We start from the raw sequence: 23,295 nt of genomic DNA on the forward strand, positions 1-23,295 counted from the left end.
TTTTGACATATTTCATAATCATTAATGCATTTTTCATTTACACAAATGTAGAATCATCACCAGCATCAGCAACATCAGCTCCAACAACCGCAGAAGCAACCTCAGCAGCTACAGCAGCTTCCCCAGCAGCAGCAACAGCAGCACCCTCAGCAGCAGCAACAGCAGCAACAGCAGCCCCCTCAGCAGCAGCAACTGCATCACCAGCAGCAACAACAGCAGCATCAGCACAAGCAGCCACAACTCCATCAACAACAGCAACAACTTAGACACCAACAACAGAAACAGCAGCAGCAGCAAAAGCAACAGCAGCAGCATCACCAACAACAACAACAGCAGCAGCAGCAGCAGCAACACCAACAGCTTCAACAGCACCAGCAACCACAACAGCACCAGCATGTAATGAGAGGCAATCAGACTCAGCAAACAGTGCTACCTATTCAGACTCACACAAGTATAGCCTTGCCACTTTACAACAATGCCATGATGTTCTCACAGACTCATCCTATCACAGTTGCTGCTCAGGTACCAACGGACATAAACAACAGACAACAGTCATCTGATTACAGTCAAGACAGGCAGTTGAGGTATGTATATTTCAATATTTGTCTTTATATGTACAGTGTTTAGAGGGCACTGCCATTGGAAATATCCAACATTAAAAACACAAGATAATGCATTTTGTAACTAAGGTCCGCGAGATAGTTAGGTTTTGAAATGTAACCCGCTTCCTTTGACTTGTAAAGGTCTCATAAAAAGTGTATGAAACCACGTTTGTGTGTTCAACCAGGCACATATATTTTGCACCAAAGAACTATAGACAGGATGACCAGATTTTAATAAGCAAAAGCCGGGACGTTAACGATACAGAAAAGTCACAGAAATAGTATCTTGCAGGTACCTGGGACACAGCATGACTAATGGACAGCACCCACCAACTTAGTAAAGACACGACAGTGAATCACGATGTGCATCTTTTGCACACAGCATCATTTCTGTTAATTGAATTGCCTTCTGAGAAGGGCACTAACTAATGCTGTACTGCTGCAAATGAAGATGTGCCTGTCTTAGAAACTGAGTGGACCCTCTTTGAAACAGGGACATGTGTGCAAAGTGCAGACATTTGGTGGGAAAGATGTTGAAAAACCGAGACATCCGACCACACTACCTATATATCTAATGTGGACGCTTGAACATATATCACAACACGTAAATACTATACAAGTAAGAATATTCTGACATGCAATGTGCATTCAGTTTATTGTGACTTGTGCTTTTGGGAATCGCAGGCTTTGCGATCATAAAGATACTGTGCACAGTGCTAACGTGATTCTTTATGCCAGATGTGTGCCTTTAAAATATCCTCAATAAAACGTAGTGTAAAACATGCAACTACATGATTATAGGTAACATTTTACTATTCGGAAAAGAACATAAAATGTGGATCTTCTCTGCTAAGTCAGAAATTTACACAATACATTTGTGAACAATGTTGACTTATTGGGATTCACAAAAATGTGCCGGCATCTCAATGAACATTTACACAATTTTTGCAATTATTGGGCACCCTTGCTGCCCTAGACAGGCTCCCAAACAGTATAACATAACCTGTGCATTTGCAAAGTGCAAGTTCACACAAGGGTATCTTGGCCCTGGATAACAGATGTTTATACATCAACAGCCATACGCTAGAAAGTGTCCTGGAGGAGCAACAGACGTGTGCACCCATGACTTATGCCCCTGGGACACTTTGGTATTATAGAAGAGGTAGCAGATACTTGTGTTAGCCCATTTATAAGCATCACAATGGCACACTGGCCTAAGCACTAGAGCGCGGTCCCTCATTTGGATGGGTGCATGGCCCCATTCAAATGAGGGAGCTCTTTCCGGCCATGACGTATCACAGATGCAGGCATACTGGCAAAGAAGTAGTCAGGAGGAGCACTGGCTATGTACCACATATGAGGTAGGGCATAGTCAGTGTCAGGGCAACAAACATGGAAAGTGTGTCACAGGGACCACGCTCCAAATATCCCTTGCACGCGGACGCAGTAACACACTGCATCCACCTGCAGGGGAATGCCTATCCCCCCCTTTGAACAGAGACTGGTTCATCTCTAGTTAAATATGAAGCTGGGTTTCAACTGCAGCCCTGTCTTTAATTCATGCTCTCGCCTCAGCAGAGGCGCAAACTGTCAGAGTTCATGCCTGTGTTGAAAACAGAGAAGTTTTTAGTATAATACAACGCACTGTTCTGGTCCACTCTGAGTGAACATGGTTAAGGGTGCGTCACATGGCAAACCAAAACAGTTCGTCTTATTAGTAATTCCTCAGCAGTAACAGTGGCAGAAAGATGACTAGGAAAATAGTTTTTGGCAAACTGTTCCACCCAATGTAAAAATGTACTCCAATTATTTTTTAGACCGAATGATTAAAATCTTCATCCTTCCGAACATACTCTCTTGGCCTGCGCCAAACCTCATTTGCTCAGGGGAACGAAATTGGGAGGCATCTGGCCCGACAGCTCCGCGTTAAAAGGGATAAAGAATATATAGAGGGGATAAGAGACGCGGGAGATACGGTCATACACTCCGATAAGGGGAAGGCAGACTGTTTTCGATCCTTCTACAGCAAGCTGTATACTTCTGACGCTCTTGAGGCCTCGCTGCAGACTGAATACCTGCAGGGTTTGACGCTCCCCAAGGTTCCCGCCTCTATCAATGCAGACCTCTGCGCCCCCATCTCATTAGAGGAAGTCACCAAAGCTATTATGGCACTCAAACTCAATAAAGCACCGGGGCCTGATGGCTTCACGGCCCTCTTTTATCGCACCTTCGCGCCGGACCTGGCTCCGCGCCTACAGTCGCTTTTTAATGCCGTAATCTCCCAGGGAGCGGTTTCGCCCTCCATGGCAGAGGCCGTCATTACGGTCATCCCGAAACCGGGGAAACACAAAGATCAGTGCTCTTCCTACCGGCCTATCGCGCTCCTGAACCTAGACGCTAAACTGTACTCCGCTATCCTGGCCCGCAGGCTCAATCCCCTTATGGCAGCACTGATACACCCCGACCAATCGGGTTTCATTCCAGGGAGGCAAACTCATGATAACACACGCCGTATAGTATAGTACATTTGATAGAAAAAACCTCTAAAAGGCGCATGCCGGCCCTCCTGGTCGGTCTTGATGCTGAAAAAGCGTTCGACCGGGTGGACTGGGGATTCTTATTCTCCACTATGCGACAGATGGGCTTTGCAAACCCCTTCATTGCAATGATTCAGGCCAACTATCGGATTCCTACCTCACGCATCCAGGTCAACGGGACTTGTTCGGCACCTTTTACCCTTTCTAGAGGCACGAGGCAGGGTTGCCCCCTTTCCCCACTTTTGTTTGCCCTGAGCATCGAACCCCTAGCGCTGGCCGTACGTCACAATCCACAGATATCGGGCATTCCGTTTGCGGGGGAGGAACACAAGATTTCCCTTTTCGCGGACGACGTCCCTCTCTCCCTCACTCACCCTTCCACGTCCCTCCCGACCCTGCATGCAGAGCTGCAGCGCTTTGAACGGGTAGCGGAATTTAAGATCAACTTAGACAAATCCTATATTCTCAACCTTACGATACCCAAGGAGGAGCTCCAGAGGCTGCAGCAGTGCACGACCTTCCGCTGGGAGACTGAATATCTTCAATACCTTGGTGTTCGACTTACACCGTTGGTGGAGGATTTATATAGGGCTAATTTCCCCCCCCTACTTGCTCACATCAAGGATGATCTGGCGCGCTGGAAACCATTGTTTATCTCCTGGCTGGGGCGCATCCACTCTCTTAAAATGACGGTCTTGCCGAAGCTGCTCCACTTATTTCAGGCCCTCCCTGTGGAGGTTCCTCTCTCCTTCTTCTCGACCGTGCGCTCTCTCTGTTCCCGCTATATCTGGCAGGGGGGGAGAGCCCGCCTGTCGTATTCTCTGTTACGGAGGCCCCGCTCTGCGGGCGGAGTGGGCCTTCCCGACTTCCACCTATACTACAAGGCAGCGCAGCTGCGGGTGCTGACTGAGTGGTCTAAAAGAGAGTCAGATAAACACTGGTTACATATGGATAGGTCGATTGCAGGACGGACGATTTGGGATCTGGTCTGGCGTCCTAAATGCGATAGGCCAGATAATACATACATTAGTACGCCCACTAGAACGACGCTACGGGTCTGGGATACTCTATCCCACGACGATCGATGGACCACTTTTCCTTCCACTCACACCCCCATCCACAGACACGCGGCCTTCCCGCCGGCACTCACCAGGGGGCCTTTCAATGCATGGGAGGAGGGAGGATGCTTAATGGTTGGGCATTTATTCAGAGGTTCTAGGTTGATGACGTTCTCAGAATGTAGGTCTGACTTTAGCCTTCTGCAAACTGAACACTACAGATATCTCCAATTACGTCACTGGCTCCAATCGCCTGCCATGCAGGGGGCGATCAATAGACCCCAGACCCCGTTTGAGAAATTCATACGAGCTACCACTACCATGAAGGGGGTAATTTCTTTCTTATACGGTCATCTCCTGGCCACTGTGGTCTCCCTGACCCCACGTTTCAAGGCTACATGGGAAGAGGTGGTGAATAGGCCGATTGAGGAGCGGGACTGGGAGGCGCTATGGTCCGACATCGCAAAACACAACCACTCCATAGAACTAAGGGAAGCGCATATGAAAGTGATGGTAGATTGGTACCTATACCCAGCCAAACTGAGGCGCATCTTCCCGGGCACCTCTGACCACTGCTGGAGAGGGTGCGGGCTACTGGGGGACTTTAAGCATATCTGGTGGACCTGTCCGACTATTCGCCCTTTTTGGGAAGAGATACTGGCGCAAATCAAGACTATGTTGGGCTATCCGATCCCCTCATCTATTGAGACTGCGCTGTTGGGCCTTCGAGACCCCTCCCTGCGCTATCAGACCAGAGCAGACAAGGCCATTATGTGGCTTTGCTTGGGGGCGGCGAAGGTGGCTATCGCTGCCAACTGGAAGAAACAGGCAGCTCCCACGGCCTTGATGTGGCATTCCCGCCTTTGGAGGCTTCTAAGTCTAGAGAGAATAGCGGATATCTTTAGAGATGACTATCCGGCATTCAAACTCAACTGGGGTCCACTGGTGACGTTCCTCTCTCGGGGTCTGCCGGCGGGTGTTTGCCCGCCCCAGATTAGGGGGTTGCGGCTGTTCCAACTGTAGCCTACTGAGGGAGCCGCTAGGGGGTCCCCCTGGTGGTCCGTTTCGGGGACACGGTGCTGCCTGGCTGAAGCATCGCCCGGCCTCCCGCCCTTGATGGATATGCCTCCGACCCTGGATCTCCGGATTCCCTCCTCGAGCTTCTCCTCTTCTTCTCTCTCTATGGTTCTTCCTTTTCTTTCTGTTCTTTATCTCTTTTTCCTAATGGGGGGCGGGGGTGGGGAGGGGGGTATTTGTGGGGAGTTGGGTTTTCTATAAAATCAGTTTGATGTTCCTTGGCACGGAGACTGCGGCTTGAATGGACTCTTATTCTCTACCTAGACTGTGGACACCGGACTATTGGTCTATGGTGTTTGCCCATGGGGGATCTCCGGGGCACAGTTTTGGGGCCTGCTACGCCTCATATTTTCGCACAGCTGTACACCTACTTTGGCATATATTACTAGTGGTGAAGCTTGCCTCGTCTACGTCCGGGTTTGGGTCTGGGTCTGTACCTTTCTCTTTCCTATTCTTCGCTTGCCGGTCCATTCTGTGATATTACCAGTGTCATGACCTGTACTTTCTTTTCTGTTGCTAATAAATACAACTTTGACAAAAAAAATCTTCATCCTTGACTATTTGGCTATCTTTAGCCATAAGATGCTCATATCACAAAGCACACTAGAGTAGGGCAAAATGATACACAGATGCCCTAATTCAATTGAAACCAGCAAAGCTACTTCCAAGCTAGCTGATCAGGTAGATCTCTGAAACAGTGGCTCAATCGAGTCTTAGCCAATTGTTTCATCAACATCTTGAAATGGATGCTTTCTGAAAGGCTTTCCCTGAATAAGCACAAATCTAAATTGCTCTCAACAGCCCGGAAACCTCAACATAGGGGCCTGGAGGTGGCCAAGCGGCTACAGCTGCCAACTTTGGAACTGGGGAACAAGGCTTGATCCCTGACTTTGGCGCATCATTCTGGGCAAAATCACGTTATCTCTCTGTGCCTAAAAATAAGGAACATCTGGTTCTCTTGTAAAGGGCTCACAGACACTTAGGACTATATAAAACTGAAAACAAATATATATATACATATATGGTGGACCTTCTTCCCTGCTATCCTGCCAAACAAAAGGTATTCCACACGACCGTGTGTGGCGTTTCAATTGTGGTGCGCTCTTCATTTGGATATATATATATATGGATATATAGCGGTCTGTGCCAGGTCGCGAAACGCCCCGCTGCGGAGGAGCAGATCCTACACGCCGACGATCACAGGCGTATAAGGAACGGCGTGACCGATGTGGCAGGCCATCACTAGCGGGGACCCAGCTTTACCTTATGCAGCGACCTACTATAGGAATAAGAAATTGATGGGAGATTAAGCGCAATGCCACGATGGCTCTCAAAGAACTCACAATCCCAGAATGCAGTCATTAGACACGCCCACTTGGGCGGGACTTTAAATCAAGCCTCCGCGAGTGCGGCGGAAAATCTCTGCAGCTGTTCTCTCCGTTGTGAAGCCAGTGATCAAGGGACAAGCAAACCCGAAACATGTTTGGCTACTAACCTGAGCTGCAATGGTGGACCTTCTTCCCTGCTATCCTGCCAAATAAAAGGTATTCTACACGACCGTGTGTGGCGTTTCAATTGTGGTGCGCTCTTCATTTGGATATATATATATATATATATATATATATGACAGGATTCCGCCTGGAGCACATAACTCGCAATTCAATTATATTCTAGATATTAGTTTACTAGCAACGCCCTTTGAAGTCCTACTTGACTCCAGGTTCCCTCCTGAATCCACCACATCCCCTTGTCATAAAATTTACACACCCTTGCTTTGGCGCCTTGAAACTCCTAGCATAAATAAAAATCCCATTCTTCACCAAAGCACTTGGAACTAGATACACTGTTCCTTGTCATCTCCTGAACAGACATGCATTTCCCAGTTCTTGGGCTTTGGTGAATCTGACCTCCACCACCTGCAGCTGGTACAAAATGCTACTGCCAGAGTGGTATCTGTCTAAAGGCGTTGGAAGCTCATCTGTAGACTACTGGCTAGCCTGATCAATATTCAAAAGTCCGTGCATTATTCACACAACCCTAAACACTAACATCACCAGCTATCAAGTAGATAAAATAACCTCATTGGCAAAAACAAGACGCCCCGGATGAGTACAGCAAAGCCACTAAATCCCTAAACATAACATCAATTAATCTGGTTCAGTAACCTCCTGAAAGGATATCTCTACCTCAAGAACAGACACCCCTTACACATTAGGAACATGATAAGTCAACTGTTGTCCCAGTGACCAAAGCTGTATAAACAGGACTTAAATGCCTTTCAAACACCTGCAAGCTTCTTGTCGGATCCCTTTGCCCAAAAGGTGTGGTTACTTCTCCTCTGGCACCTCTAGTAACGAAAGCTAAGAAGTTACCTACCTGATAATTCGGTATCATATAAAAAAAGGATTTCTGTTATTTAATAAATAAAGGTCATTTTTATTTACTATCAAACATTGAGTCGATTCCCCTAAAAGATGCCAGAATATAAATGATTTAATAATTTAGTACGGTCATCTAGCGTCTCATGAGTAAGCCTTGTATGGTGTATTCTACCAAAGAGTGGTCAATGCCTCTTATCCCTTGCACAGGTAGGGGGCAGTTTAACCACTGGTGAATTCCCCATTGGCATCTCAGGAGTTAAATTCCTAACGGTGACTTTACATGATCTGACATCTCATCACAGGCAGAAGAACCATTATAGCTGGCCCGGGCATAAGGCCACTCCCTTAAAATGAAACTGAGCTGTGAGCAACAGACTTTGGTTGCAGAAGAGGAATTGGGCCGCACAAACATGGAGATGGACCATCACCACTTTGTTCATGAGTTGTGCTCCATGACTGTGTAGCTGGATTACTTTTCTGCAGCCCAACTATTGCTCACTGCAGTCTGCATTATATTTTCTTTTAATCATTGGGGTAAACCTCTCGGAGAATATACAGCGGATCACTGTGTACAAGGCCATGCGGTTCTGAGGACTATGAGGGGTGCAGGATGTGTGGATGCAAGGGAGTAATAGTGTAGCACCACATTTTAGTAACCAGTAGTTGCTCATCTTACTTGCTAAGCTGGTCCTTAATTGTTCCTCTTGCATATAACTGGAAAAGCCCACAAACACATTAGTGGGCGAATTAGGCTGCAGGCGTTAAGATAAATGGGAGTACTATCTGCCAGTGAAGATGCCTATGTAGGCAGTACCTCTGCTTGCCTGCATTGTGACTCTCTTATGCCTTTGATACCACTGAGCACTCTATGTTGATGGATTGACTCTCCAAAGATGGTATCCAGGGCTGAGCCATGGGATGGATTAGGGCTTTTTATATGGACCAAGAGTAGGCATTCTCCTCCTTCTGCCCAGTTCCCATTAGGTTTTGGTGTCGGGGTAATAAGTAGTTCTGTTTTTTTATACTAAAGCCAGTGTTTGCTCCGATTTATTTACTTTCCTGACATTGTGACACTTTAGTTGGTGGTATACTGCTTTTTTTTTTTTTAAGTGTTTACTATGTGCATGGCTTAGCCTTTCATAAAGATTCAACAAAACTTTTGGCACTTTGTCAAAATATCTCATATGCATCATTTTCCTGTGTATGCCTTTTAAATTCACTAATTCCAATGCAAACTTCATCTTATGATTCCTTTTCACAACACTGTTCTTTGAAGGCACATCTTAGCTCTGCTAGTGAAGTTTGTTCAGCTAGCCAACTCTGCTCCATGGTTCAATATTGTTACAGCCCGAAGTTCTGAGGTGGAATATGGAAGTTTCTTTCAAGTCACATAACTATTTGCGTGAATCGTTTTCTTCCATTAATATATATATATATTTTTTTAAATATCTTTCTGATGTTCCACTTACAGAACAGTCCTCTCACGTCATTCCACCTGTTCTGCTTTTTGAAGATTATTTTCAAATTAATTCCTATTTTACAAAAAATGTAATGTACCATAGAAATATATTACTTGCATCAAGACCTACTTCCCGGCAGAAATTAGCATATGTTTCCATAGAAACGCCTTGTTTCTTTCCTTGTCTTTGTGGTGTACCTTAGTTGCCCTTTTACTGATTTGTTGTGGAATTTTATATAAGACTGTCGTGCATTAAAAGCGTCGCCGGGGACATTAAATGTGACTAATTGCCTGTTGGAAAAGTTTCAAAGCATGTACTGAATACTCTATAAAAACCATATCAGACGTTCGTGCTGTGACGCCGTTCTGCTGAATATTATGCGAGTGACGTTCACATGTATTACAGTGCCACAGGAAACACAAAAAGAAAACGTTTTGTTTGTAACCGAGTATTTTGCATGATTTGCAAGAGAATTCTAGAATTTTTATTTATGTATTTCTTTATTCATTTGTGTATTTCACAAAGCGTTCAAGCCATTTCTAAGCACTGTGTGAAGGTTAGATATGAATTTGGAAAATTTCGTTTTTGAATGTCTCAAAAGTGGAAAAGACTTGAAAATTAAATGTTTACGGGTTGGTGGTGTAAAACTAAACCGAGAAAGGTCTATTTCCATTCTAAATGGCTGACCAAATAGTTTAATAGAGATCTATTCCCAAATATTTTAAGCTTGCAAGTATGAGAAGTCTATAAGTTGTAATACATTTCCACCGTGTCCAAAGTATATTAGACATCTTCATCAGTGTTCTGATTCTCTCAATTTGTTGTCCATCTAGTTCATTAAGGTTTCCCTCAAGTCATAAGGGTGTGTGCAGAAAACCCCTTTAATGCTGCTCTATGTGGAGGGAATTTTTGTTGTCAAATGCCTAATATTGTCAGTAATTTGCATCACCGCACATCTCCAGTGGATAAAGCCATCTGTCTGCAAGGTTTCAACATTAAGGCGTGACCTAATGACTTGCAGCTATCGTTTTTGACAAAAATTGAGTTGACATCTTGCCACCAGTAAAAAAAAAAAAAAAGGTAGCTCCATTTAACAGCAGCGTTTTAGTTTCCAATTCAAATCTGTTGTTTATATTTTTTAAGTGCTTGTTTTGTTTTAGAAATTACTACTAGACAAGTACAGTTTAATAAGAATATCAGCTACTTTGCACACATTTACTACACTGAGAACAAAAAGTATTAGCTACATTTTTTATATTTTTTTTATTCATAAAGTTTTATATAGCGCAAACATGATCCCGAAGGATATCAGAGCGCTTTACAAATTGAGGGAGAGGAAGGTAATAGTTGCAGTACAATCATCAGAAGGATTACCAACCCAAACAAATCACATATGCATATCAAACAAAAGGTTACAATCGAAAGGGACAATAAAGGGTAAGATAACTGGAACATAGCAAACTGGGAGGGGAGCAAGTGACCAGTAAAGCAGAATAACAGCAAACGCAGGACTTATGGTGTAAGTCCAAAGCATTAGAGCAGACGATTCGAGACCCTTTTAAGGTTGGAACTTGTTCATGAGGAATCTTTTTACTTCCAATTTGAAGGCAACCTTGGAGAAGATTCTGCGTATTTCCGATGGGAGAGAGTTCCAGCTCTTTGGCGCAGAGCTGGAGAAAGCTCGGTGACATGTTCTCTTTTTGCGAAAGATCTGAGGTTTCAGGAGGAGAGAGTTGGCAATCCGAGAAGGTCTACCCCCCCTTGATAATTCTAGCTTTTGCGCTAGATAACTGGGGGTTTTGAAATGGAGGGCTTTGTGAGACAGACAGGCAATCTTTAGCTGAATTCTTGCTTGACAGGGCAACCAATTTACGGATTTTAAGACTGGGGAGATGTGGTTGTTTCTTGTGGTACCTCTGACCAGTCTGGCCGCCGCATTAAGTGAAGCCCTTAGTCAGGGCCGGCCTGGGAACCCAAACTGGCCCTGGCAAAGTGCTCGGCCGGCCCCCGGGGCTTGGGGGTGCCGCCGAGCTCTTTGCCAGGGCCAGTTTTCGGCCGATTTTGTACAGGGCCGATTATCCAAAACCGGCCCCCACCCGTGCGGCGCACCGGGGGATTGCCCGGTGCCCGCTACGGCCAGTCCGGGCCTGCCCTTAGTGGGGCCAAGGTATATTTCAGAATGCCACAGAGCGTAGCGCTGCCATAGTCTAGCCCCGGCTAAACAAGCGCTTGGACCACTTGCTTAAAGTCAGCTTGTGGGAGGAAAGGTTTGAGATTTCTGTACATGTGAGTATCTACGAATATATTCAGTTTATAATCCAAATGTTTTCAAGAAGATAATTTTTTAGAAAAAATTCTTGTCTATTAACTAATGGCTCGTTATGCTAGTTTTGTCTCGACCTCTATGGTGAAACAGAATACCGATACATCTGGGCACCAGCATTTGTATTGTTTGGTGCTCCCACATTCTTACAAATTCATGGTACCGGCAACATACTGCAGAAATAATTAATCACTTTTAGAAGGGTTGGTTCCTTACCATGGGCATACTTTGTAAATGATGCTCGAGAATTAAATATTTTACATGCCTAAACCAATTTTCAGGCCACTGCTATTTCAAGACTCAAAATGGACAACATGTTCATGTTCTGCTGTTGGTCTTCTGATTTTGATTGTTTTGAGAGCCAAAGTGAAAATCTTAGAACAAATATTGTAGATTTACATAAAATGTCCTGATGAAATTAATTAAAACAGAGCAATAATTTACTTCGTTCCTTATTTGCCTCCTAGTTATGCTGTGTATGCAAGTGATAAATCTCTGATCACTCAGTGTAACTATATGTGCCAGGTCAGTGACTGGCAAACAAGTGGGATGTCAAGAAATACTAGATAGTTACTTTTCCATTGTCCATATACCCTTTAGAATCTCCTGGTCATCGATTCTTTTTGTAACAGACACTGAAACACATATGTGTACATTAATATCACACACACAGTCTTAAGAGTCTTCCCTTAGGTGCAATAGTAGTGAATCTGTAACTACGTCCATGTAACATACATTGGAGGTGTGTCCAAAGAGTTTCTAACCCATATTTTGAGTAAATAAAATCCAATAATTAGCTCATGACTCATAATATGTACGTAGTGGGCATAAATTCAACAATAAATGCCAGCATGCATCATCATTTCAATTTGATCAAATATGTAATGTCCAGCATCATCAAATTACATTTTTATCGTAATATACTTCGAAACAAAGTATTCTTCATAATATCAGCAATCTAAGAATATCCCACATATCTGTATAAAGTTACAGTTCTCTTCTGCTAAATTATAACACTTGTTATTAGTATTACAATAGCATTCCCAAAAATAGTAGTAAAAGAACCTAACCAAAACAATAATAACACCTGTTTCTTGTTCAACACATGGTGGTAGGGAAGGAGCTCATAGGGCTGTAAACAACGAAGGTAGCCCAACTTATTACCATTTTTACCTGCCGTGCTCAGTTGCGGATTTGTTCTGCAATTCTTCTGAAAGTGATTTCAGCAATTTATGTTTGGCTTCCTACTAAAATGAGCAGACCCAGATTACAAAAGAAAATCAAAGAGCCAGGAAAAAATATACTAATTGGGACCTAATCGCAAAAGCATTTATGACTATGGGAAGTAGTACCACATGGGTACTCTTTTACGTACACTTACATGCCTTTGTGAATCAACTCCCCATTAGTAAAACTGCAAAACGAACACAGTCGGTTCTCTTCGTCCTAATTGTACATGAAATGTGACCTGAATATTCCCATTTTATTCTCATTTTAGATGTTTGGGGCTTGATTCGCAAAGGCATGTCAGAGAACGTAAAAGAGTAATACTGATGTGAATCAGCCCTATTAAATGAAGTTGCTAACTTGATCTGAACTGTGTGTATCCTGCTTGGCCATATTGATGAAGAACTAGCAAAGTTGTGCAAATGTGTGTTCAGCATTGTGTTTTTTTTAATTTAAGGACGATTAGTGTACACTGAATTCCAATTACCTTTACAGGTTTGTTCAGGAGTCGCAGATGCTACCCCCATCACTAACAATGCAGCCAATCACCTGCAGCACAGTCATAGCCCCACATCCACCACCTGCATTTACGCCCACCGTGATGATCCCGCATGCCAGCTTCTCCGCCCATCAAGCACTCCCCACAGTTCATTTACAGCAGCAGCAACAACAGGTTCAGCAGCACCATTTATATGTTCAGGTAAGATTATTCAAGAGCGTAAATTGTCATCAGATAAAATGGTGTACCTTATATAAAACAGGGAATTATTAGGAGGCAATCTAGTGGGAGAATACCAATAATGGCTGATATAAACCTTTTGTACCAATATTTAAATATTGCTCTTTGGTTGCTTCCAATAAAATGTAGAACATTCCACCTTATGTGCATGTAAAATTATAATACCATTGTATCCCTTTTGCCTCTGGCTATGTCATTTTTTTTACCAGAAATGCTTATTGTGGCTGTTGGAAGCCTGACCACAAATGAAATTCCTATTGCATCTTAACAGATCTCTGATGTGCGTTCAGATAAGAAAAATGCATGCCTTTCATTGCTTTTTGGCAGACAAGTGTCTTAACTATTGGTTATTATGTTTCTCTGACTTCTCTTATTCAATAATGAAAGAAGGGTATAAAATGTGTTTGAATTCAAGATATTTAAATCATCTGTAAATGGCCATGCCCACAGTAGTACTGCTTCTGAGGTAGAGCATGCCGTGAGGAAGTATCCATTATCTATACCCTCCAACATCATCGAAGAGAGTCTAAATGATTTCTAGGTGAACCAGTTATCTGCCTCCAGCATGGATTGACATGTTCTAACCTAAATTAAAACTTAGATGGCACCAAAATTTGTTTTTTCTTTATCAATTCTTATGCATATTCTTAGATAAATTGATGGTGTACATTAGACAATACACATTTGAATTTAATTACATCTACCGCTGCAGAGTTCAATGAGTTAGAGTCCTCACAATACGAACATACCAGTAATAAATCTAAATATATATATTTACATAATATACAAGGTCATAGTACAGTAATAGAATTGCAACATCCAACACATGTTTCACCCCTCCTAAAGAAGCTATATCAAGGCTATTGAGACCATAATAATGAATCGGTGGATTGTAATGTAATTTTGAACAAATCCAAAGTATTAAAGGCAGTGAAAATCTCCTAGTGACATATAACACAAATGTAGACTTCCTTGATGAGTTAATCCATGTAATTGGGAAGAAAATTCCACAAAGATTAGTGTATTTTAAATGATGAACTTGTGAAGTTCAGTGTAGCGACCAACGCTTTATTAAGATGCCAATAAGCAGTGATATTTCATCATACTATATTTATTTCCCCCACAATAAGGTTGTTAATTTCTTCAGAATTTCCCTTTCTAACTGAAAAAATTAGTATTAAAAAAAAAAAAAAACTTTTCTGATGTATACTAAGTCCTCGAAGAGAGGTTTGGCTATTGTAACGAAAACTCACATCCTAAAATAAAATCACATATCATATATTCAATCATGCTGATGCCTTTATTGACTTTTTTTTTAAACTGGGCTTTAGTGTTGTGTTTTTATAGCAGCTGATAAGTAGAGGCATGATAGATATTAGAAGAAATATTCACTCAAAAATAGGTCATTAAAATGTACACTCTATGACCATTGACTTACTGGCATAATTTTCACAGTGTGAGGTCTTTTAAATATGAAGCAGTACTCATGCGGATGCCAACATTTAGCAGAAATCTACTGATTCAAACTTCCCCACCTACTGATTTCACAATAAACTTTAAACATGAGCACTGGATGGAACTAAATAGAAAATCTAACGGGTTAATTTATGTAATTTTAACATGCACAGATTATTTTACCTTGATTAAGAACTGCTGATTTTGTATTGAAGCAATGTATGAATTTAGACTGGCTTTCTGATATGTGCAAATGGCTGCCTGCTTGCCTTGAACAGTGACTGGTCCGAAACAGACTTTAATCAATACTAACCAAGAAAGAAACCAGAGCAAACTGTGCCAGAGATTTAGTCTGAATTTTTTTTCAATTCAATTTCCATTGTCTTCTTCAGATGCAAGCCCCAGAGGCAATACAGGGATCTCAGTCCCAGCGCATTTTCCAGCCTTCTCACATCCAGCAGCAGAACACCCTGGGCTATTTCCTGCATCCACAGCAGCAGAGTCAGACAGGCAGTTTATCCGATCTGCCTGAAATGCAGCTACCATAACAGCTGAAGAGGATAAGAAAGTGGAGATCTAATCATTTGAAGGGATCAATGGAGTGAAGAGTATCCTGCCTCTAGGTCTGAATGATGACGAGGAGTGTGAGCCTAATCTCTGGAAAAGAAGCAACAGTCTGAACCAGAAAAGAAGGGGCTGTGCGCTTGTACTAGACCAATGAGACACTTTAGAAGGTTCAGGTGTCTAAAGCTGTAGAGCAGAAACTCCAGAGAACAAAGCAGGAGTTCAGCATGATGCCCAGATATATGGCTTCTCATGCTAGAAGAGCCTGAAATAGTGTAAAGATGATACGGGTTGAAGAGCGTAGCATGGGATAAAATTGCGCCTGCTAAAGATCCCCACGTTAACTAAAACTCCATGGGAAAAAAGTGACCATTACTTTGCTAAGCCAAAATGCACTCAAGTAAAAAATTATCTGCTGGTGGGGTGGCAGCCAGCATTTATGGCACAGGTTACAGTGTTGGTTTCCAAGCCATACATATATAGAGCATACACTTTACACTAAAGTGCTTACGTTTTGAGTAGTGGGAACATTATATTCGTATACCAGCAACGTATTAATCAGGTGAGCAGGAATATTTTACACCTGGCAAACAAATGGCATTCACAACTTTGATGAACTACTCGACATGCATCCAAGAAATTCACTGTGAATTGGAGAGCAGAGTTTGGGACCATCACATAGCCTGCCGAATTGGGATCAATAATAGATTCTTTAACTAATGTTCAGTTGTTGGTTGACAAATAGATTTTACTACATCTTCTACTATACCTCTGCCCAGAACTAGGATGTTATTCAACTGTTTTGCGAAAATGCTGCTACTTTTTTGCACAGTAATACCGGATTTGCCTCTGATTCTCATGGCCACTATACCGGGTCACATCAAATGGAGTAAGGTGTGTGAGACGTGTTCCTTCGATTACACAAAGAATCACATTTTACAATCTTACAAATCTAGCCAAATATGTGTTGGGATATAGGCAGTGAACTACAACTCCCACTTTTTAATATTACTCCAGACATAACTGCACATTGGCTGAAAAGATTAAACAAATTTATTATTTTGGTGAAAGAAATAAAATATTTATTAATTATACATTTATTAATGCCACATCTGATATCACCAAAAATAATTGATACGTTTGAAAGTTTAAAATCTATAAAGAAATGATGCATTTTATTTTTTATAAAGCTTTAGTCTGCACTGGTATGTTTATATATTTATAGAGGGAAAACATATTTATTCTATATTGAGTGTACAGAGAGGCGCTCCTATTTGTTGGAGTCTTGCGCCAAAAAAATGCCTATTTATTTCTAAATTTTATGTTATGAGAATTTCAATCATTGGGAACTTTACAACATATGTTCATTGAACAATTTCCACTTCCTGTGTAACAACCATAACAGATGTCCTTAATGGCCTAATGCACAAAGCAATTCCTCCCTTGAGGAGTTTTGGCAAAAGAAGTAACGCTGAATAATTTGGTGCATCTGCAACCATTCAGAGAAATTACACAATAAGCTGTACTCAACCTGATCTAATATATCACACATGAACGCACCATAGACCAGATGATACTAATCTGGTAGTAACTTGTTCACAAAGAAAATCACCAAATAACATTTTGGTTTAAATCATTATGTTGCTGCTTAGTTTTGTGTGATTTCATATAGCTATTTTGAGTCACTTTGTTATTCAAATGTTTTCATTTGTTTTCCTTTTCTTCAGTACTCCCTTCATATTGAGGGAGGCCTCCCATAACCTATAGAGTTTTCTTCTGCATACATCTCGTTTTCTGTGTTAATGCTAACTCCATATTTTTAGAGATTTATATAAAAAAGGATAATTAATGCAAGGCCCCTCTCAACTGTTTGTCCATTTTGATTTGACCTACGTGGCTCCTCTCCTACTTCTCCCCTCCACCATCCTCCATCTGCCATCTCAGTACGAAATAGAGACAGCAGTCAATACAGATACAGGTATGTATATGTAAATATATATATATATATATATATATATATATATACACACAAAATATATATTATATGTCCAGAGGCAAAACACCAAAACTAGAATTTGTCCACAATGCTTAATTTCCACTAAGATGACACACAGACGATGTACAGGTTATGATCTTAATCTGCAGCTGTGTAAGACACTGCATACATAATAAATGTTTATGTGATCTATGTATTTGTGTGATATTGAAGTGCGTGCAAGATGCAGATCACAATGTGAGTTCACATTTACCTTCAAAGGTGTATGTGTGCATAGTTGTATCTGTTAACATATAACTGGGCCATTATTTTTTGTTTGGGGCCTTTTATACAATAGTGACTTATGTGTGCTTACATGTGAAGTGTGTTGCTGACTCATTGCTTTACCGGTGCCCTACCAAAGTCATCAAGTTATATTCTCATAAGTCCAATCAGGTTGTGATGGGCATAGATAGGCTTCTTCAATCTTATCCAGCAAAGAAGAGCACAACAGAGAGAAAGACACATTGGCATACTTAGGTTTCATTCAAACCTATTATGAGGCTATGTCCAACGTGTAAGGACTGGATACAAGTCAGATTTCAGGATACCCTCCTAGGATAAATGTAGACACAATGACAGTCATGCATCATTTGGATAGTGAGTAGTTATCCTGAAAATCCAGCTTGGATGCAGCCCTTCTGACCACCTTTGTATTATTAGGTCAGAACTGGAAAAACATGATTATTGCCACCTGAACAGGGAAAGAGATGTAGTTTTTTTTTGCTGGTAGGCATGAAAGTTCTAATGTATGGATTGCTACATGAATCTGCAACCATTCTTACATTTGGCAATCCTTGCTTTTTGGATTGTTCTTGCTACAGTATGATAAGTTGAGGCACTCCATCGTTTTTTAGGCCACTCTGCATTGTACTACACCATGCTAGAGTTCATTTTCATTCTGTTCGCTCCCTATTGCGGCATACCTTAGGACTTCTGGGCTGGGATTTTCTGAATTAAAAAAGTGACTCCTGAAAGTTTTAAATTTGAATCTCAAATTTTTCCTTCAATTGAGGTTGAAACTGAGTGGTCACCCAGTATCATAAAATGAATGAGTCAAAAATAATTTTTTCTTTTCTTCATTCTAGTTTTTGCTTAGGTAAATTCGCTAAAATTATTTTGGAGCGTTGACCTCCAGAAATTTACTATTAGACGTAGTACTTGTTTATAGATTAATGTGGACATCTGGTCCAGACACAGATCAGTTTTAAGGAGTGAGTCAAATAGGCCAGGCTCCTCTACTGTTGACATGCGTGAAAGGGTTGCGCATGTGCATCATGGGGAGCACCCCTGTTTTTAAATTGCATCTTCCCATTCAAGCAACTTTCTAACTTTCAAAAAGCCGGAAGGAGCTCTTACAGAGCCTAAATCAAGGGTCTCCAACTTTTTCAGTAATATGAGCTACTTATGCTCTATCAAAATCATACTAAGGTAGTATTATTAATAGGGTGCTAATAGTGACCACCTCAGACAAGATTATAATAGTGGCCACCAAGCGCAAAATTACCAGCAGTGATCACCTAAGTGCACCAGGCAGGATGGTTAACATGGTTAATACACAGCAACCATAGTTGCAATGAATGCCCTTGGTACAAAGGTAATATTATTAGTAATAACTTTCCCCAGCACCTCTTGAGTTATCACTCAAATTTCACCTTTAAATATGTTTTCGGAAATCCAAAACATTGTCTTCAAACATCAGCTTATGAGGTCTGAAAATACACACATTTTAATCTTGAATATTCACTTTTCAATTTCGGCATACATATGTTAATTCAACAGAGCAAAATCTTCTAATTTCTGGGCTGCTCACAGGAGAGCTTCTTACAGGTAGCTGGAGAGCTCAGGAGCTACTCATTGAAGAAGCCTGTCCTAGATGCTTTCTTCAAAATATGGGCCCTATCGATCACTCTATTTCCTCCCCAACAACATTTATTGTTGAAACACAACCCTAACGTCCACTCCAAGGGGATTTAATTTAAACTCTTAACCTAAACTCCTAACATCCACCCTTTCATCAAAGGGATATCAAAACGGGGGCGGGGGGTGCAGCGAATGCGTGAAAACCATATTATTTATTAAAATTCATAAATTTCCTCTACACATTCTGAAACTCATTCTGTACTGGAACAGCAGCATCAGCTGTGTTTAGATAATACATTCTGTGCTAAAAAAAAAAACATTGAGAAATGATGCCAATACAATTGCTGTAATTACAGGTTGCCTTGAATAAGGCAAATATAAGGGCTTTTTAGATCACCTCGTCCTGGGGTTGAAAAACCTGCTTTATGATACCTCACGAAACATAGTTAGATATACAAACACGCAAGTACAACATGATGTAGTACATGTCCAAAAAATGTGTTTTTCGGTCAGGCATGTAAACCCCGTTAGAGTAATTGTCACAAAAAATATAATTTATTGTCGAATCAAAAACAGAGTGCTAACACGGTTTAATAATGTCCTTAGATTTGTCTAAGAGGCCTTATGCTTTCAGGTTTATTGTAAGTAATGGTACGAATTGTGACTTGCTTTGAGAAAAATTATAGATGGCTTTTCAAAACTGAAATTTCGTTTGTTGCAAAGGCATTGCAAATATATGCAGAGAAGTCTAAGCAAACCACATAGTCACACTGCTCTGTGCGACAATCACATTCAAACAGTTTTCTCATGTTTGTCATGTCCCGTCATGCTATTCTAAGAGTTGAGACTAAAAAGTTGAAACTTCCACCGAGTCATAGACTCGTGTGTACAAATTTGTTACATGCACTCAATTTTGGAATCCTCAAAAAAATCGAAACTGCATGGTCAGAATTGTACAAAATTTGGGGGAAAAGTCTTATTTCCTTCAGCAGAACCTTTAAGGAGGTCGATTGGGAGGCACAAATAGGCATCAAATGGTAGGATATATTTGGGTGGCTACCTGTTAGCTGTGAAGATAGCATGGTCAGAGAATGTAAAGTGTAGATTTTGAATTGAACGTGGCAGAATTCTGGGGTTTTGGAATAATTTGTTGTTATTGCGTCTAGGGGGTCTTGAGTCTCATTTAACTATGTTTACAGCCTGTTTTTAGCAGTTACTTGAAAAGTAGATAGTTTGGCTGTGCCCTTATGGGTCAAGCAAGACTGTTTGAGGTCTCTGGGTCCAGTCCATCCTTACATTTGCTGAATGGAAGTTCCTGAATGGAATGTAGTCTATGACTCCTTTCTGGTTAAAATAGTTTGCCACTAATAAATAAATGAATAAACATTTCTGCTTGTACTCAGTGCTGTCGTTCAAGAATCCTTCTCGCGTTGTGCAGTTAATTGCAGATCTAACTTCGGCTTTCTCTATCATTCCAAGGAGTGCTGCTAGCATTAAGGACTAATCAGAGGACACTACACATGCCAAACTCAATTATTAACTATGTTTGCCGAGGAACAATTTCTTCAATTCCATGGCTGTCCTTACACTAGAATGCCATACTCACTCATGTGATATGCTTCAGATAGGCCAAGGAAGATCAATGCTGCCTGATGGTCATTGAAATCTGCACTCTGATGTCGGTTACCACAATTTCCATTCCATTCAAAACCCGACTGACAGTAGAAGAAAGTCTCTGTTCTACATTGGGTCGTAGTTTGCTTGTGACTTCAGATTCATGGATTATGTACTTTAGGAGAGATATGAAATAGGGCTGTAATTGAGACTTCAGGATCAGCTGTACGTTTCTTCAGGAGTGGGGTGACTAAAGGCTTCAGTTATTAAAACTCTATCACTTTAGGTGGGGCTGACAAGATGGCGTAAGACAAACTCCTAGATACATGAAGCATGGGTGTTAGTGGGAGAAGTATGCCTTGCAGTTATAAAAGTTTCTGTGTGTTTCGTAAAGTGCTCTTTTTTTCATACAATATGGTATAAATGGCAGCCCATTTGCCCCATGGGTGAGAAGACAACACATACCTGCTCTCAGGTATATAGCCCCTATTGCAAATTAATTTCTCCTATTTTGGACACCACTAACAAATTTAAGGGTTGAGCAGACTTTTTACCTGTTTGCTCTCCATGGCTAAAATGTGCCTTAGGTGTGAGTAAATATTTGCCCTACTAAATCTTTCAGAGTAGGAAGTCATGTCAATATATTTTTGTCTTTGCATATAACACTGTCCAACAAACAACATTAAGGATTGGGTCACACTATCATGTAAATGATTATGAATTATAGTTATATTTTTGGTTCGGGCCATTGCTTACATTTGTCTTCAGAACCCATGGTCCTGAAATATTTTAAGATTTTTTTTTTGTCAGTACAGGGTGTTAATTTCAGTTGCATTGTATTTTTAAAACAATACCCATTGTTCTAAATACTTGCTCTTTATAGCGTGCTATCAGACAATATTTATTTTTCACTGTCCTGGCATAAATATATGCATGACATACCAATAAAAATACACATGGCCCCAAAACACGGTATTTACAAGAAATACTCTGATACATGTTAATGTTACACATTTATTACTAGATGTGCAAAGGTTGAATTCCAGGTTATTAGCAGAATACAGTACACCCGACATGCAAAAACACTGTCTAGTGCCTTGCACATTCCATTCTAGAAACACTTTACAGAAGAAGACAACTGGGGCTATAATCACAAAGCATTGCTGTGATTGTATTGCTCTGCATGGATTTACCCCTTTGTGCCATTGTTTCTAACTATTAAACGCTAAAAAAAATAGCCCGGCATAAATCATAAGAGAAGATCCACAGAATATAATAACATATTTCTAATTGTTGAGCCCCACCCCAACAATGGTACTAACATACGATACATGCAGAGAAATGAGGAGGAAAATACAGTTACATTATTGCCATAAAAGTTATGTAACAGTGTTGAATATTTCCCTAAGTAATCAGGAAGATGTTGTCATTTTTACACTGTGTTTTTGACATCGATATAATATCCAAATCGTAACCCTTTTCAAGTTATTTCGTTTATTTAATATACCCAGTTTGTGCTGTGAATTGATATTTGTATTGAACTCTACTCATTTGTTTGGGGTAGTCTTCTAATGTCCTATTGTAGATGACACGTATAGGGGGTTCAGTGTCCACGTGTATGCTCTTTGAAACAATCAGAATGGTATTGGGCTGGTCTTTGGTAAAGAACTTGGATTCTTTTCCACATCTTTAATTTGTTTCTTAAACGTCTGTATATTGGTCTGTAGTTAGAAAATGCATATTTTTGTATTCTCCGGTTACGTAGATGTTTTTCTGCTGTTATTTTAAAAAATAAAATGATTGTGATAAACTTGTTTGAAAAACGCCACAAGATTCCAGTTCCTTGGAAGGTCAGGAAGCTTTAATAAAGTCTTGCACTTTTTTAACATATTTGTAAATAAGATGCTGGTGGATACTGCCATGCTATACTGGAAAAGCCAGAAAACTACCTTTGTAAATACTGTAATATATTTATTGTAAAATCTAGAAGTTAATATGAGCTTTAGTATATTTTATACGATGTCAAATATGGAGAAATTTCTAAGTGTTTCTAATGTATTTTGTAAAAATAATGTGTGTCATATTCAAACTGTCATCTAGAAATTATTGAATCCATGTCTTTACACAGCTCCTGTTGGTGTAATCTGTGGCCTCATGAAAAGCTTTAACAGATTGTAAATACTATTTTGGAAAAAAGTAAAGTTTAATTTTTAAACCGCTTAATGTATGTATCTTTTACATTTGTCTGAACTATGCTGGTCTCCAAATGTCACTACTGAGTAAAACGATGATTAAAATCAAATTACTGAATTATTTATACTTCATGCTTTTACCTAAAGAAAAGATTCTACAGTTTATAT

General features: G+C 40.8%; 1 protein-coding gene across 1 annotated transcript in view; it reads left to right on the forward strand.

Moving 5' to 3' along the window:
• The window catches only part of LOC146829363 (neuronal PAS domain-containing protein 2-like), a 498,088-nt gene extending 474,847 nt beyond the window's left edge, over positions 1-23,241 (forward strand). The window contains exons 18-20 of the mRNA XM_085608028.1: positions 52-584; positions 13,161-13,365; positions 15,252-23,241. Coding sequence (XP_085464154.1) covers positions 52-584; positions 13,161-13,365; positions 15,252-15,407 — 894 coding nt within the window. The 3' untranslated portion in view covers positions 15,408-23,241. The remainder of the gene's footprint in view (positions 1-51; positions 585-13,160; positions 13,366-15,251) is intronic.
• The last annotated feature ends 54 nt before the right edge of the window (positions 23,242-23,295 follow it).

This window comes from Triturus cristatus, chromosome 5_2 (genome assembly GCF_964204655.1).
Source record: "Triturus cristatus chromosome 5_2, aTriCri1.1, whole genome shotgun sequence".
NCBI lineage: Eukaryota > Metazoa > Chordata > Amphibia > Caudata > Salamandridae > Triturus > Triturus cristatus.